This window comes from Apis dorsata, unplaced genomic scaffold, assembly GCF_000469605.1.
Source record: "Apis dorsata unplaced genomic scaffold, Apis dorsata 1.3 scaffold_5, whole genome shotgun sequence".
NCBI lineage: Eukaryota > Metazoa > Arthropoda > Insecta > Hymenoptera > Apidae > Apis > Apis dorsata.
In genome coordinates, this window is record NW_006263308.1 from 570,748 (window position 1) to 587,651 (window position 16,904).

The window sequence follows — 16,904 nt, forward strand, 5'->3', positions numbered from 1 at the left end:
CCATCGTACCACCCTTCTTCGACTCTGCCGACACTCCGTGGATTCAACGAAAGGCAACTCTTTGTCGATCCAAGAGCACCTACGGTGCAAAGTAACAAGCGATTTCCAGACCGATGGAAAAATATTTGTCCCCGAGCCAATCCTGCCTTTTTCGTGTAAAAAATATCCTCAATTTTTAAATACGACTCAATTTGAGAATATAAAATTGTTCTAGAAAATTTGATCATAGTCGCAGTCTATATAGATTTCATTGAATCCTTTCTGTACAGGTTAGGTTATAATAGTTGCCAAATTCATAGACCATTGTTCTTCTTAAATCTCTCCACTCTAGTATATTTCGTATGAGTTAATCTATACAGATTAATATTAGTTTAGTAATAATGTATTATGGTCATTATATGTTGCTAATTAGCTTAGTTAGGAAACCTAACTATATATAATCATAATACATATATAATCAAACTATTATCATTATATTTAGCTATAAATCCTATTATCATTAATAGAAAGTATCTTCTCTCCTAATAATAATCCATATTATTTAAAGGATCTTCTATTTAAGAATTCACTTCAGAGTTTGTCATAATTGTCTGAATATTTCTAATTCTTAAACGTAAATATAACTAAATATAACATCAACTTACCTTAAAAAACAAAAAAAATAATACTGGAACATTTGTCAGATTTTATGTAACTATTTTTGTAACGCGAAAGAAGAGTCAGAAAACAAGAACAACACACATCAGAGTGAAAAGAAAAGTTGTCGCGCATCAACCAGAAACAAAGCCGCAATTCCGCGCTAGTTGCGAGGCGACAACTTGCTCGGTGGAAAAATTCTGCGTGTTGCCGCAACGTGGCGCTACGATCGATGCATGAACGGCGCCGGTTCCGCGCCGATAAAAGTGGCCCGCCCCAGGCATTCGTGGAATAATTGGATCGGTTTTTGCAGCTGTGAATCACGACCCTCGACAATTGGAGGAACAAGACTTTTTTCTACTCACGCCACGCGACTTTTCCGGGCCAGATACCACTCGCTAGGTTTCACTATCTTTTCTTCAAAGAATGCCACTTTTTCTCTTCGAGAAACCCACACATGGTCCCATTCTATTCTTCGTTTTATCTTTTGTTCCACTATCTTCTGATTCTCTATAATCTTTATTTTAAATTTTGTGATTATTGCAAAAATTTTTGAAAAGTCGAAATATAATTGAAAAGACAATGAGATATATTTAATTTTATGAATTTTAAAGATATAATGATTAATTGTATTAAAAAAAATTATAAATAACAATGATTTGTATTAATGATTTGCATAAGATTAAGATTTCTAATGATTCTAATTTAATAAAAAAAATTGTTAAATAAAATAAAATCAATATATTATATACATAATCTTGATTAAATTTTAACGATAAGAGACTAATAAAAAGAGGAACATGTTATATGATACATGTGCACATGATAAATATTAAAAGTGTAATTATCAGATTGATTAACTTTTAAATTATTTTCTTTAATGAAAAATGATGCTCGGTAAAATAGGTCACTCGATAAAAGATAATTGTTTTTTTTCCAGAGGATGTAGAGGGTGTTCTAATTTAATTTTAGTAATTTTACGACAATCTGTAGTGTCGTTTAGGGATATTAACTCGCGGCGGTAAAGAATGGTATACTATTTTATCGACAGAACAGAAAAAAAAATGTTCGAAATTCGTTTCTATGAACTTTTTTTTTTCTAACTTGTTATAAAGCACAAGTGAAAAAATTACACGCTCTATGAATTGGAGAATTCTTCAGTAGAACAAAATCGTTGAGGAACAACAATTGGAGGAAGGAAAAAAAAAAAAAATGTTTCTAGACTCGGTTTTAGATTAAAGTGTCTTGCATTTACACGAATGTTGAGATTTCCTCTTTCTGTTCTGGAGTACCTGACAATGATTCTTCCTCTGCTACGACAGAAGATAATTCTCTTTGTTGCAAAGTGTGTCCTTAATGTCGGCCGATTCTGAAGTTAATGCCCGTCGCGTTTAAAAGTAATGGGGCTAAAAAAGTCGAGGAAAATGAAATCGAAGCGTGCCACGAGATAAGCGATAGGAATAGCTCTTTATCCTTTTATTTCTCTCATAATTCCTTGCAAACTCTCTCTTTCTCCTTTCGTTTCATAAAGGTACAGCGACGAATTGCATAAATTGCATAAATTGATATTATACGTTCGTGTTTTACAAAATCTGAAAAAATTAGTATAGATTATATTCTTATGGTAGTAACAATTTTTTAGAATTATTTTGACAATGAATATTTTTTTAATGAATTCAAAAAATCAAAGTAATTTATTCAAAATCAAATCAAATAGTTTTTGCTAAAAACAATATTATTGAAATAAATTAGTAAGTTTATTGAATTAAATTTTATTTTATTATTCTATACTTTTGCAATTAATAAATATGCTTTAAAATTTATATGTAAATATAGTGTATAGGCGATACAAATAATGAAATGTAAAATCAAATTATAATTTGTAAATATATAATTATTTCGATTGTCATTTAAATAATTTTAAATAAATATTATTTAGGAATTAAATATTTAGAGAATTAAATTATAGAATTTAATATACAATATATTTTTAAAATATTCATATAAATATTTCAATCATTTTAAAAGAACATAACAATTGAAAGAAAAAGATGAATTATATTTTCATTTTCTGAAATTGCCTCCGGGAATGAACCATTGTTCATGCTAAAAGCGCCTGTTCCATAAACTGTTAATATTGCAAATTAATTCAAAATATCAAAACAGAAGCTGATGAATCAATAGTTTGTTCAAGCTATGTCAAATAACATAAATTCAGCCAAGATATGATAGTAATTGCCATTTAATTGCCATCAACTCTAATTAACATTATAAAATAATTACAATTTACCATCGAATATTTCTCGAAAAAATTACATTTCCTAAAATTCATATCTTTGTTAAATTTAATTTATATTGTGATATTTATAATATTTAATATAAAATATTTATTCTTTTTTTGTTAACGTATATTATTTCTTCTTCAAATTAAAATATCATGTTTCGGATATCTTATCATTAAAAAAAGTATTTCAGTATTTGCTTTTCCACGTATAAACTCTCGCTTTATCAGTAACACTAATTACTATCCATGCTAATTAGCAATTCATTTTCATCCATTTTCAATATCGTTTCATCGAGATACCGAGACGTGTGAGAAACACACATTCGAGCAGGAATGAAAATTCGTTCGAAAATGAAAATATCCCAGTTACTGTTCTCTGTTTTCCATCGAGAAATACATTCGGCAGAAGCTTCCCCACAACCTTTTTCAGGGAACGATCGCGTGCACGGTTACGAGGACGATCGCGTGGAAAACTCGAAGCTCGGAAAAACGTTGCATCGGATCAACAGAAGGTTAAAAGGCAATTCGATGGAATTGTTCTCTCGTTGTTCGAAACGGTGCACAAACACGCGTGAGAATGGCTTCACGTTCCCAACGTCGAACGATTCATTGGCCGACACGATTATCGCTGTCACGCTTCGATTCCCGCGCTCTCTGGAGTTTTCTCTTTGAAGCTTCGAGAATTTGTAAGTTCTTTCTGTCATCTCTATTCTCCACAAACGATTTATAGAGACGATAAGTTTGTTTTAGAAAATGATAGGTGTTATAAAGAGATCTGATACTTTTGTCTTTTATAATGATATAGATCCAAGGAGTATCAAGTTATACAAGCCTCTATTTTCTATTAAATTTTAGGAAAAAGGTAGAGTAAAGTACTTTAGATATGATGTAGAGCAGAGGTTAACTCAAGTTTGATTTGGATACAATAAATTTAATCCAAATCCTTAGATTTGATATTTTAATCCAAATCAAACTTAAATCTAGATCTATTAAATTTAGGTTTAATCCAGTTCTAGTGTATGCTTATTATTTTTATTTGTTAGACCCAATTATTTTCATTTATTAGACCCAATTATTTTTATTTATTAGAGCCAATTCATTTAAAATTGGTATTCAAAAGATATATTTTATTCTTTTCCAAAATTAATAAAAATTTAATTCAAATTTAATTTAATGCATATTATTACAATCTAGATTTAATCTATAAATAGGTCTTAAGGAGTTGATATTATAACCTATATATAATTTACTAATAAGTTGTAATATTGTAACTTCATATTATTTAGCCTAATTTCTTGATTTTTAATGCAATTTTAACATATATTGATATTAAATTTTCAAATTATTCTTAATAATTATTTTCCAGTTAATTTCCTGTTTGATTTCAGATACGATTGCGTTGAGAATGCTGGAACTGGTGGTACCGCAGCACGTAGTCCGTGGTCAAAATATCAAACTAGAATGCAACTTCAATCTGGATGGGGAAACGTTGTACTCAGTGAAATGGTACAAAGACGGAAACGAGTTCTATCGATACGTACCACAGGAAAGGCCGCCTGTGCTCGTTTTTCAGCTGCCAGGTGTCACGGCGAACGTAAGAATCATATTGTATTGATTTTTTTTCCCTTGTCTCGTGCCATTGCACCCCCTTACATCGTGGTACTTTCTATTTAAAGATCGTTGCTTCTCATTTTTATCGCGTATCATTGCCCGGCTTCCTTTTAGACGTGTCTGTTTCCGGTGTATCTAATTTCACCAGAAATTTTCGTATCTGAAATTTCTTTTATCTTTGGCGAATAGAATATAGAAACGTCAGAAATGTAGAAACATCAACTTTCCATTCAATTCTATCCATATTATTATATTATGGAATATTATGGAACGCTAATTTTCTAAAATTCTGAAAATTAGAATTTATTAATATATTTATTTTATTTTTTTATTAAAAAATAAAAGTTTATATAATTTTTTGACAAAAATTAATTCTTTTAGAAAATATATCTAAAATATCATATTGCTATTTTAATGAATATTAAATTTTTATAGTCATATGAAAATATTAAAAAAATATAAAAAATAATGGATATAAAATTAAATAATGTATTAATACTAATAAATAAATAAAATAATATGAAAATATTTTTTATAATTATAAAATTATATAAATATATAAGTATTTAATACAAATATAATACTAACAGATTAATAATATAATAAAACTATTATACTATAAGATTAATGTTTTTAATTAAAAATAATTTCTTAGCAAACATATAATGTTACTAGGAAGAATTCACTAATATATAAGAGGTTAGAATAGTTAAACGATTCGAGGAATGGTATAAGTTTAATTAATTGGTTCAAGAAAATACAGAGAGAACCATTTTCTTTTCTAGATTCACAATTCAACCGAAAGATCGGTCGTTCTCCATTCTGTGAATTTAATGAGCACCGGAAGATACAGATGTGAAGTGTTAGCCGAGGCGCCATATTTCCAAACGGTTTCCGATCACTCGGATATGCTGGTAGTGGGTAAGAAACATTTATAAATCGTTGCATCGGTTGATATTTCCTTCACAAGCAGGAAGTGTTTTTTTTTCAACCCAACAAAAATACCAACCATCTTTTCTCTGTTGGATCTACTGTGACAGATCCATAGAGATTTACCATTAGTTCCATTCCATTTACCATAGAGAAAAGTAAATCAATTTTAAACTATATTTCTTATTAATATTTGTTTCTTTCTTAAAAAAAAAAAAAAAAAGATTTATCTTTATATTGTGGAAGAAAAGTTAATATAATTTTAATAATAGAACATCATTTTAATAGTTAAAATTAAACAAGATTAATTAAGTTGATTGAATTCAGATTTTATATTTTGAATTTTAATATTAAATTTAATATTAATTTTATTTTATATTATCATTAATTATTTTTTTTTATAATATGGCTAGTAGAAATTGTAAAATTTTATTCCATTTTTAAAAAAAAATTATGCACTTTTCTAAATTTCAAAATAATTGCACAAATTGCACAAATTTACCATTCAAAAAATAAAAGAAAGATTTTAAAATGATAAAATAATGATTTAAAAATTATAAAATAATGATTTAAAAATTATAAAATAATTTAAAAACGAAAGTATCAAAAATAAATTAATAGTAATAACTCTTTGAAATAATTTTTTGTTATTTCTTCATAATTTTTTCTCATTCTTATAATTTTAATAGTAAAAAGTAGTTTAAAAGTAATTGTAACGAAAAATTGTAACAAATTGCAGCTCTACCGGAAGACGGTCCCATTATCACTGGTAGACCAGGAAGGCATCGTTATCAGGTCGGTGATGTGGTTCGGTTCAATTGCACTTCGGCGAAATCGAAACCAGCTGCCATACTCAGCTGGTTCATCAACGGGGAGCCTGTAAGTGACTTAAAAATGTGGCGGTGTTAAATCGTTCATGGTTGTCAAAGTATTGTGAAATTCTGTGACATTTCTTTTATCCTTACTCTTATCCCTGTAATTGCACCAGTCAAGTTCAAATTCTTCCATTGTCCGTTATTCTTGCCCTTACCACAAGTATATCGATTTTCAGAAGAATAGCGTGATGTTGCATCAGGCAACGATGTTGCGTTAATTGGACGAGCGATGTGGATCGTTTAAAGCGACTAATTGAAGTGTTATAAATGGTGTGGCAGCGTTGTAAATTCATTCCATCAGAACAACACCATTTATGGATACCATTATATGCGCTTATATGATTACTTGGAAATAGAGATATTAAGAAAAAATTCTCAGAATTGCTTGAAAATATTATAATTTTCTAAAGATTATGAATATAAGATATTCATTTTTATGTTTAAAGAGAGATTAAATATGAATTTAAACAAAGAGAAACAATTTTTTTTAAAAATATCAGTTTAAATTTCTATAAAAAGTTAAATGATTAAAATATTGAAAAAATTGTATTCTTTACGTTGCAAGAAATTATGTGTCCAATATTTAAATAAAATATAGGGATAACTTCGTTAAAGTTCTTAGTCAAAGTTTCAAGTTCTTATCTCCTCTCATTTCTGTCAATTTCCTTGCACAGAAAGGCAAAACATGCTTACCTTAACTTAGACTAATTTTATGATCTCTATGTATATCCCATATATATGACCATATTATTTAACCCGGATATTCTTGTTCATCACTTTTCAATAAATATTAAACATAAATAATTTAACACTTCATTCAATTCGCCATTCTCTTTAATCTGAATCCAAAATCTCTCTACGAAAAGAATAGTTTTTATAAAAATCTTTTATAGTCATATAATAGATTCTTATAAGTTTATCGTCCGTTCTATTAACAATTATCCAATCCAGATTTTAGTTAAACATTTGTTAATAAATTATTTCTATCCTCTTGCATATCAATTATTTTTTCAAAGTCTGCTGAAGCGCAATTCAATTTGATCACGTGTTCAAATGTGACGAGCAAAATCACAAATGCTTTTATTTTTCTTAAACGTGTAGTATATGAGAAATAACTCTTTGGTCTCATTTTTTTCCATCTTCTTGTTTTTTTTTTTTTTTTTTAAACGTGTAGTATATTGGAAAAAACTCTTTGGTCTCATTTTTTTCCGGCTTCTTGTTTTTTTTTTTTTTTTTTGACTCAGGTTGACACGCAATACTTAAGAGGGCCTCACATCACCGAGGTGGATCGCGAGGGTTTGGAAACGGCTGTGCTAGGTCTGGAGTTTCGTCTGCGTACGAAGCACTTCAAGAGGGGTGATCTGAAGATCAAATGCCTGGCAACGATAGCGACTGTATATTGGAAATCGAACGAGCTCAGCATAGAGGGTGAAAGGCCCCTCAAGATGCCCGTTATGGAGAGCAGGGAGACAAGGGCGCAAGGCCATACGCATGCGGAACATATCTTAGGGGGTAAGAAAATGATACATATAAATATATATGATTGATTTTCAACTCTTTTTGTATTATATTTTAATACATTTATGACGTTATGATATGAAATGGACATCTCTAAGACACATGCTGTCTGGAATATATATTTAAATTATCCTGTATGATATTTCTCAAAGTAAAGTCATAAAAAAGTTATTCCTCTGGACGAAAAGCATCAAAAATGTAGAACGACAGTTTTTCGTGGAAGCTTCTATTCTGAAGGAAAAGCACTTTGAAGAGATCGCTTAAGGACGCGTGCACTTGGCGGAGGAGATTCAGTGGTTCTCATTTTTCATTTTATATGGATCCTGTAAAAAATATGTTCAAAAATAGATTAATTATATGATTTATTTATTATGAAAATTAATATATATTGATAAAAAAAGGTTTTGTTAAATAACAAAAATCATAGTTGATAATTTATTGATTATTGAAGAAAGATATTATAGAAATATGAAATTCTTTCCAATAACATGAAAATCATGATATATCATTTGAAGTAACCCTCATACAATAAATTTATGGATGATAATAATTATACCAATTTTTCAATATGAATATATTTCACATTTATATTCTTTAATAATATATTTATATAATAATATATAACTTATTATTTCATTAGATTGTAATAAATAATTTTATGTTCGTATAAATATCACATATCATAAGATACTTACTAATAAAAATTATATATTAGTAAAATTTAAAAATTAAAAAAAATTATATATAAATTTAAAAATTTGTTATATTCAAATTTAAATTTGAATTAAAATGGTAATTTGATAATTTTAAAATAATCTTAATTATCTTAAATTTTTTAAAATATGTGTTAATCTATCTTCAGTTTCAAATGTTCCAATATTTTTCTCTGGAAAGAAAAATCTATAAATGATCCCAAACTACTGAAACATTAATCGTCAAGATCGATGCCAAGAAAGAAAAATCCATCTATCTACGTAGAAATATGGTTAAAAAAATTGTGACAACGAATCAGAGACATGTTCGTTTGCCGACAATTTGCTGACTTATGGATGCATACGTGATGTCAGTAAACTTGTGTGTCAGTAACTGTGAATGCAATTCCCTCGCCAATATCGATTGAATTAAAGCCACGATATGTTTCAATTTTTTCATAACATTTTTTTTTTTATCTTTTTTTCTTTATTCAATACTAGTTTTAATTTATGTTTCAGGAAGCGGAAGCAACATGTTAGCACCATGCATCTTTCTTTTGATGACAAGTATATTGATTCTACGATAAGAAGACTCAAGATGTGGTGCATCGTCCTTTTCGTGCTCATCCTTTTCAGGTCTCCTCAAATTGTGACATATGGAGATCTCTGGTGTACTAAATTATCCGTGTTGTTTCTATTTTTTATAATCGCAGTTAGTGAAGTTAGTGAGAACATAGACGAGAGAATATACTTAATAAAAATATATGTCAGTATGTTATAAAGTTAGAGAATGAAAAGACGGGTGTTGTAAATTCGTACTTGCTGAATCACTTTATAAATCTCTGTGCATCTTCCATCAATTTGTATACTTTCGACACTTTTTCTCTATATACTCTTGTACAAGCTTGATATATCTCTGAAAGTTTTAAATTTAAATTCTAAATTTTAGGATTTAAAATATTTTTATAGATTTAATTTAAAATCCTTAAATTTGAAATTTGAAATTCTAGATTTTTATATATAAGATGCATAGAAATTTAAGGATTCATTAAATATATCATCATATGGTTACTTGAAAAAAAGATTTTATTCAATTGTTGATACAAGAAAACAAAGTTTAAAAAACAAACTCGATTTATAAATCTATGTTTGTATCTTCAGATTCTTGAAATTGCCGCTCTATGTACTTTTCTTTCCTTCTCTTTTATTGTCTTTTATTGTTAAGGAAATCACAAAATGAATGAACAAATAATCAATAACAATGAACGAATGAATGAATGAACGAATGAATGCTGAGCATATTTATATTCTAATTGTACACGAGTGTTTCTATCGTCCAGTTGCATGAGAGAGCAAAAAAACATTTTAATCCGGTGAGAGTGTTCTTGACATAGCTTTTATCAATCTAGTCGCTATTAATCAACTGCAGAGATATGTATGTTATTCTAGAAATTATTGTGAATCGTGTGTACGTGTGTGAATGTAGAGTGTATTTTACCAAAGAACATTTTACGCTAAATAACATTCCTAATTGTTAATTACAAGTGAAATACATAGAGTGAGTTGGAAAACCACTCTTTGCATATCGTATTTTACTGTAAAAATGCACACTGTACATATGTACATAAATTGAACTTTTATCTTTAATTTAACGTTCTGATAAATAAAACGGCGTTTACGTCGATGGATCAGACAAAAATTTTAGTTCGAAATAGCTTTTTAATTGTAACTCTGTATGCGTGCGTGTGGGTGTATATATTACTTGTATCGCATATAAATTAGAAAAATCATAATGTGGAAGTATTGAAGAGGCATCTTTCGGTAAAAAATTGATGCCGCTTTTTTTGAGATTTGAAAGATTTATCTGGTGATTTGGCAAAGAAACTGGAAATCTTCTGCTCCCCAGGATTCCTTACGTCTTCCATTTCTTCCCATTCAACGGATAAGGCATCTGATTCCAGAATCTTTTCAGCGGTAGACCAGCTGAATCTGACTATACGCGGAAACCCAAATACGGGATCCACATTTTCGGACAGCCATTTTTTAGTCTCTGGATCATTTGGATATCCACTTCCGTATTCTGTCATTATCGACCCTTCGAGAAATTGCCAAGCTCTTATAGCATGATCACGAGAGACTTTAGCGCAAATACTGGCAGCACTGACAATAGGATACGTGGAGTCGGCCTTCTTCGCGACTGTTATCTTTATATTTGGAAAAATTTGTTCCAATTTGGCTTGATACTTTTCTGGCTTACCTATCGTGTCTACATAGATCTCCGTGATCCTTGCACCAGCTTCAATCACTAATTTAGCTAGCTCAATCGCGGAATTCATAGACACCTCGTTCAGAGAAATCTTTACACGACGATACATGCTATTTGAAATAACATTAGGAGATATGACATCCACAGCCCAACCTATTGTCTTGTACTGTTCACAAATTTTATCGAAAATTGTATCTCTTTTTTCCTCTGTCAAACTCTTGGAATCAGCACAACCTAGATCCACGAGAAGCTGTTTTTCGGATAGAGGTGCGTAAGAAATTCCATAAACCATGGGCCCAAGGACTGGCCCACGTCCAGCCTCGTCGATACCAAGCTGACACGGTTCATCCTTACATATTTGTGGTACCTAAGAAAAATTTGAAATGGAGAAGATGACATTAAACACACATTTTGTTTGAAAAATTATTCACGAATGAATATTAATTAGAAATGTATTATTGAAAAAATCAATGACTTAACAATTAAATAATATTTATTTGTAAAAAAGTTTATTTTATATTCTTATATTAATATAATAGAATATATATATATATATATATAATATAGTTATTTATTTGCTGTTTTTCAATCATTTTTTATGAGATTCTATAAAATTTAATCATTTTTATAAATATTTTTAAATATTTTATATATTTCATTAATGATATAACTAATTTATATTTATAATTTTATGTATTGTAAAAGGACAATTAAAAATCATAACAGTAGAAAGTTGCATGCTATTTGAAATAATGTTTATCATGTTTTTAATATTTATTAAGAAAAAATCAAATTATGTTCTAAATTTTATCAATACTTAATAACCTCATATTATGTTGTGGTTTTAGTGATATTTTAAGAAACTAACAATTGAATTAAATGAGAAAATAAGAAAAATAAGAAAACAAAAAATTTTATTGGAATAAATAAAATATATTCTTCTTTTTTATATATATATGTGTGAATATATTTACATATATATATACATATTTACCTTTGACAAGTGAACTTTATTGTTGCTGTGATCCCAGGCTTTAAAATACGGGGTTAGATCATCTCTGCAGGTAATTTTAATATCTTTAGAATGATTAATACAATTTTCGTCCAATGTTATTTCTTTAACATTACTCATAATATTTGTTTTGTTCTTCTTAATGTTTATGTGTTTTTTATCAGTCGAAAAATGTATAACTTAACCTCAAAATAAAATATTAACATTTAGACTAACCGCCAAAATTTATGACATGAGTATCGATAAATCGTATCGAAGTATAATAAATGATTTTTTGATACAAGTGAACATCGTTTTCTTAAATAGCAAAAGAATAATTAATAAAACTAAAAAATTCACAATGTTTCGAAATATTTTATAAGAATTTAATAAAATGATTGATTAAATGTTTAAAAAGAGAAGAAAAGGAAAATCTCGATGACACGTATCTATCGATAAAGAACATTCAGTATCGACTTCTGTATTTGCACGTCTAAGGGTTTCTGACTACCTGTGTGCATGTGTACGCGTGTCCTCGGTAGAAATAGTTGATGACGCCGTGTGTTAGTAATATCGTGTGTCGCAAAATATAACCTCACAATAAAATGCTCGAATCCTTATCGGTGTCATTAAAGGTCCCGTTCTTGAGAAGAATTTGATTTTACACATTCGTTTTGGTTTACGGACGCTTCGGCGTGCACATTACATCATGAAAGTTATCGTGAAGAAGCTTCAAGGAAAAGAATGCGTTGTTGACGTGAGTACTCAGCACCTTGGATTCTTTTTTTTTATATTTATAAGAAACGTTACACGATAAATTTTTTGTCAGCCGCTGACGATGTTTCTAGAAATTTATCAGATTCAAAGATGGTATCTTTTCCATATTTTAAAATAATCACTTAATTTTGATGTCTTTTCACATTTAAAATGGTTTTAATGCTGCTTAAATACATTTTATGGCATGTTGAAATTTTATTAAGTAATTGTTTATTGTAATAGATTACACCTTCGGATACAGTTCTTCAGTTAAAGCACAAAGTCAGCGATCTTTTGGGTATAGATGTTCCACATCAGAGACTGTTGCTTACGGGCAAGGCATTAGCTGGTGAGATTCAAACTACAAAGAAAATAAGTTAATTTTTTTAGATTAACAATTTAATATTTTGATGAAACAAATTTTCAGATGAAAATCCACTAAGTTTTTATCCAGGAATCAAAGATGGAAGCAAGTTAAATCTTTTGGTTATTAAAAAGACAGAGGAAGGATCTAGTGAGGGAAAGGCTTCACATAGCAAGTCTGGCATGTATCTCTTACGAGATGAAATTTCTAGAGTTCTGAGGCATTATTATACAGAATCAGAAACAGAGTCAATAATCAATGAATTGATAAAAGACCTAAAGAATAAAGTGAATAATCTTAGTTATGATGACTTAGAAAGATTAGCAACTGCACTTCTTCAGGACCAAGAGAATATAGCTTAAGAATAAACTTCGGTTTTTCAATTTCTCACTTATTATTTGATTATTGTAATACACTTTTATTTAATTAAAAAATGTTGCCTCATTGTACCCTAATAACCAGTAGTATATTTTAAGTAAAGGGAAAGGTGTGCAAAAAAACAATACAAATGTATTAAAAGGTCGATTTTATTAAATCATACACAAAGTAAATAATTTAAATTGCACTTCAATAAAAATTAGATGGTTTTAAGGATCGGCCAAATCCAATTGACGGAAATATCTCGCAACTAGACATATAAATAAATTCAGTGCTCCTATTTCATGTATTTCCAGTTTCTTCTAAAAAAATAAACGAAAAAAAAGAATAAAAAAGTAGACACAATTAAAATTCACAAGAAATGACCCAACTTCGGATTATTGATTTTTACGAAATTTTTAGAACAAGTTATTTTTCGTTTTGCATTTGTTGATAACATTAGAAAAATAAAATAGAAAAATAAATAATTTTTTATTTAAATTTATTAATAAGTGCAAAATATAAAGTAGTTTGTTGAAAATTTAAATTCAAAATCAAATTATTAATTTTTATGAATAAATTTATTTAATGCATATGGAAATTTAATTTAAATCAGAATTCCGAAGTTGGAATCTTCTGCTTGTTAAATGGTGAATTAATTAAAAAAAAATCTGTAAACAATTTTTGTTTCATTTTAATACAAATGATGAATTTTTTTTTTAACTATTATTTTAATTTACTTCCTGATTAATGTCAATGACAAATTTAATATACAAATATGCAATAAAATTGATTTGTTAAAAAATAAAAAATATTGCTTTTCTAATATTCTTTATTACCGATTTTGCACGCATGATTGAACATGTTCTAGCCAAAGATCTTAAACAGGAACATGTATCTGGAGTTAATGGCATTTGCAGAACAACTAGCAATGCATATATCCATTGACCCAATTCATATTCTATCTTTTCCAGTGTTTCAATGTGTTCCACTAAATATTCTAATATTTGTTCTACTTCTGGATGATTTAAACAAAAGATGATATCCAATGTTGGAGCAATTCTTGTTTTTTCCTTATCATTACTTGAACAAAATTTGATCCAACCTTTTTCATCATCAATACTTGGCTGTAAAATTAAGATGTTAACATTAAGGCAAATATATAGCAAACATTCAAAAAATTTTAGTAAATACCATATCAATTTTTGGACGTTTCCATTTACGTTTTAATGATTGAATTTCATTTTTCAATTGACTTATATATAATCTGATATTGGAAAAGTCTGATACTTGATATAACTGCCAATCAAGCGAAGGGCCAAGCCATGGTGGTGCCTCCATACAGCCTGATAACTTATAACGTTGCGTTTACATAATTATTATATATGTTGTTTAAATTCTAACAAGTGTAGAATTCTAATTTCTCGTATAAACGATTGTAAAACATCGTTTGCAAACTTACAGGTTCGACATCAATTGTAGGTTTCCCAAAATGTTTCCGATCAATGTCGGCTACTACAATATCAGCACATTTCTGCGCTTCTATTCTGTAATAATATCATAAATTTAATTATTCGATTTTTGATAATTATTTAATCTTTTACTTACACTACTCTTTTAATATATTCTTCTCCGGAAGTTGGAGGCAAGGATAGGTTAAGATCCTCATCAATTTCTCCAACAACGAAAGCAGGTTTTGCTAAATAATCTGTCATTTTTCTTATTATTTTTAAATAATTATTAAAATTATTTATTTCAATCTATAAATAGGTTATATTGTTTCTTTCAGATGAAGTTATTTATGGTCACCCCCTCTATGTAAATTTAGTACAAAGTTTTCATATTTCATATTCTTTTCATATTTTTATGATGCAAGGTATTAATTAGGAAAAAAATATTCGAAGGAGACATATTGAATTTATGCATCTGAATAAAATAAATAATAAAATAAATAAAAAAAATTAATCTGCCTAATTAAATATGTAAACTATATTTAGTATTTATTTAGCGCCATCTCTTTGAAAAATGTTCAAACTTATAAACTATTATCGACAACAGAATATTATTAAGAGAATCTTACAATATAAATTTAAAAATCGATCAATAAGGCTATTTCTTGAGTGCTTAAATATTTAAAAACAGGATAAACTAAAATAAGAGTTCAGTGTCATTTTTGAACACTATATTTTGATTTATCTTTAATTTTTATTCTACCTTATCCTTTAAATAAATGTTTTTAGTATTCAAGAGATGACGCTGCACATCAATTCTTATCCTATTTATTTTTTTGTGTTTCATTTATGGCACTCTGAAGATGGCGCTGATTTCTATATTTTTACACTATCTCTGTCTTTTTTTCTCTAGTTACTCTCTTTGTCTATATTTTCAAATTATTTAAGAAATAGCACCAATTAATTAGTTTTATGATTTGTCTTGTTAAAACTATTCATTACAAATTTTAACAAAATTTATATATCGCCGGAGATCTATATATTTATATTTATAATTTTGATATATATTTTATATATTTTTGATATTTCTATATGTCATATTTATATATACTATATTTATTTTTTTGTATTCTTATATATTGTATTATACATAATAACAAATATAAAAACTTAAAAATATATACTATAATATAAAATGTAATAAATATATTATTCGATAAGTAGTATAGATCAACCATTATTTCATCAAGCACTATAAATCAACTATTATTGGGATAAATAATATATATGTATAAAAATACAAAAATATATATATATTATAAATATACATATAATAACAAAATAAATACAATCAGAATGAAAGAAAACATCGCGATAAATATTAAAAAATGATTTTCACTATTATCCACCATCTCTTTGTGAAATAATTTGCCTTCAAGATATCTTAAGAAAGCCAACCTATGGTTTATAATCCATCCTGTATTTCCATACAAATTAACGATACTTCAAGGCCTCGAAACGAAATTTCTGGCGGGATAGGATCTTTGGTGGGATAACATAAAAAGAGAGAGAAAAAGAGAGAGAAAAAGAGGTTGCGCCTCTTTCACGGCACAAAGGGAAAGCCGGCTATTTGTCTGCCTTCCCTTGCTGGTCTCTGTTATTAAAGTCTTCGCGTCTTTATTTCACTGGGCCATTGTCGAGGTTGGGAAAAAGCTTGGCGAAGTTTCTCTCCAGTTTGATAGCCCCAAAACAGAAACGGGAATTTCAGACGCCTTGTCTTTTTCAGAAATAAGTTTAGCCTGCCAGTGTCTTTAACTCACTAGGAGCTCGACGTTTTATGACTTCCTTTTTATCTCTGCAATTTTTATTATTTGCTCTCATGGTATTTTTAGTTACATTTGATCATATTACCGCATCTTGTACTGTATTTTTGTGTTGTGTATCTTTAAAAATAAAAATAATGAAATAATTAAATAAATAATATTACTCCTTTATGTTCTTCTATTAATTTTTGGAAATTATCTTTGTGATAATAATAATTCTAAAATACAGTATTTTTGAAATATTGTATTGTTATTCTAATAAGCTTTATGCTTTTCTTTTAATTTCTCAAAATTGAATTTTCTAAATGAATGAAGAAGATTAGAGAAAAAATATTTTTGAAATTTTATTA

General features: G+C 28.2%; 4 protein-coding genes across 8 annotated transcripts in view; 2 read left to right on the forward strand and 2 right to left on the reverse strand.

Annotated features, from left to right (window-relative positions):
* The window catches only part of LOC102680362, a 56,830-nt gene extending 46,455 nt beyond the window's left edge, over positions 1-10,375 (forward strand). For 2 of the 4 annotated variants that reach the window (XM_006607510.2, XM_006607511.2), the window contains exons 2-6: positions 4,309-4,514; positions 5,317-5,452; positions 6,201-6,340; positions 7,581-7,848; positions 9,066-10,375. In XM_006607510.2, coding sequence (XP_006607573.1) covers positions 4,309-4,514; positions 5,317-5,452; positions 6,201-6,340; positions 7,581-7,848; positions 9,066-9,133 — 818 coding nt within the window. In that variant the 3' untranslated portion in view covers positions 9,134-10,375. Of the gene's footprint in view, positions 1-3,350; positions 3,783-4,308; positions 4,515-5,316; positions 5,453-6,200; positions 6,341-7,580; positions 7,849-9,065 lie in introns of those variants that run through there. The other 2 variants (XM_006607509.2, XM_006607512.2) reach the window with 2 other exon arrangements.
* Positions 9,615-12,586, reverse strand: LOC102680152 (ribonuclease H2 subunit A). Its single transcript, XM_006607508.2, has 3 exons — positions 12,315-12,586; positions 11,807-12,009; positions 9,615-11,179 (listed from the first exon to the last, which is right to left on the reverse strand). The coding sequence occupies exons 2-3, from the start codon at positions 11,942-11,944 to the stop codon at positions 10,334-10,336; spliced, it is 984 nt and encodes a 327-aa protein (XP_006607571.1). The 5' UTR covers positions 11,945-12,009; positions 12,315-12,586; the 3' UTR covers positions 9,615-10,333.
* Positions 11,554-13,940, forward strand: LOC102680027 (ubiquitin-like protein 4A). 2 transcript variants are annotated; one of them, XM_031508633.1, is made up of 4 exons: positions 11,554-11,876; positions 12,439-12,560; positions 12,803-12,908; positions 12,987-13,940. In XM_031508633.1, the coding sequence occupies exons 2-4, from the start codon at positions 12,513-12,515 to the stop codon at positions 13,283-13,285; spliced, it is 453 nt and encodes a 150-aa protein (XP_031364493.1). In that variant the 5' UTR covers positions 11,554-11,876; positions 12,439-12,512; the 3' UTR covers positions 13,286-13,940. The 2 variants fall into 2 exon arrangements, with proteins under 2 accessions (XP_031364493.1, XP_006607569.1); XM_006607506.2 differs by lacking the exon at positions 11,554-11,876 and having other exon boundaries at positions 12,116-12,560.
* Positions 13,435-15,254, reverse strand: LOC102679890 (gem-associated protein 2). Its single transcript, XM_006607505.2, has 5 exons — positions 14,889-15,254; positions 14,743-14,827; positions 14,475-14,633; positions 14,120-14,407; positions 13,435-13,603 (listed from the first exon to the last, which is right to left on the reverse strand). The coding sequence occupies exons 1-5, from the start codon at positions 14,993-14,995 to the stop codon at positions 13,511-13,513; spliced, it is 732 nt and encodes a 243-aa protein (XP_006607568.1). The 5' UTR covers positions 14,996-15,254; the 3' UTR covers positions 13,435-13,510.
* Between the last annotated feature and the right edge of the window lie 1,650 nt (positions 15,255-16,904).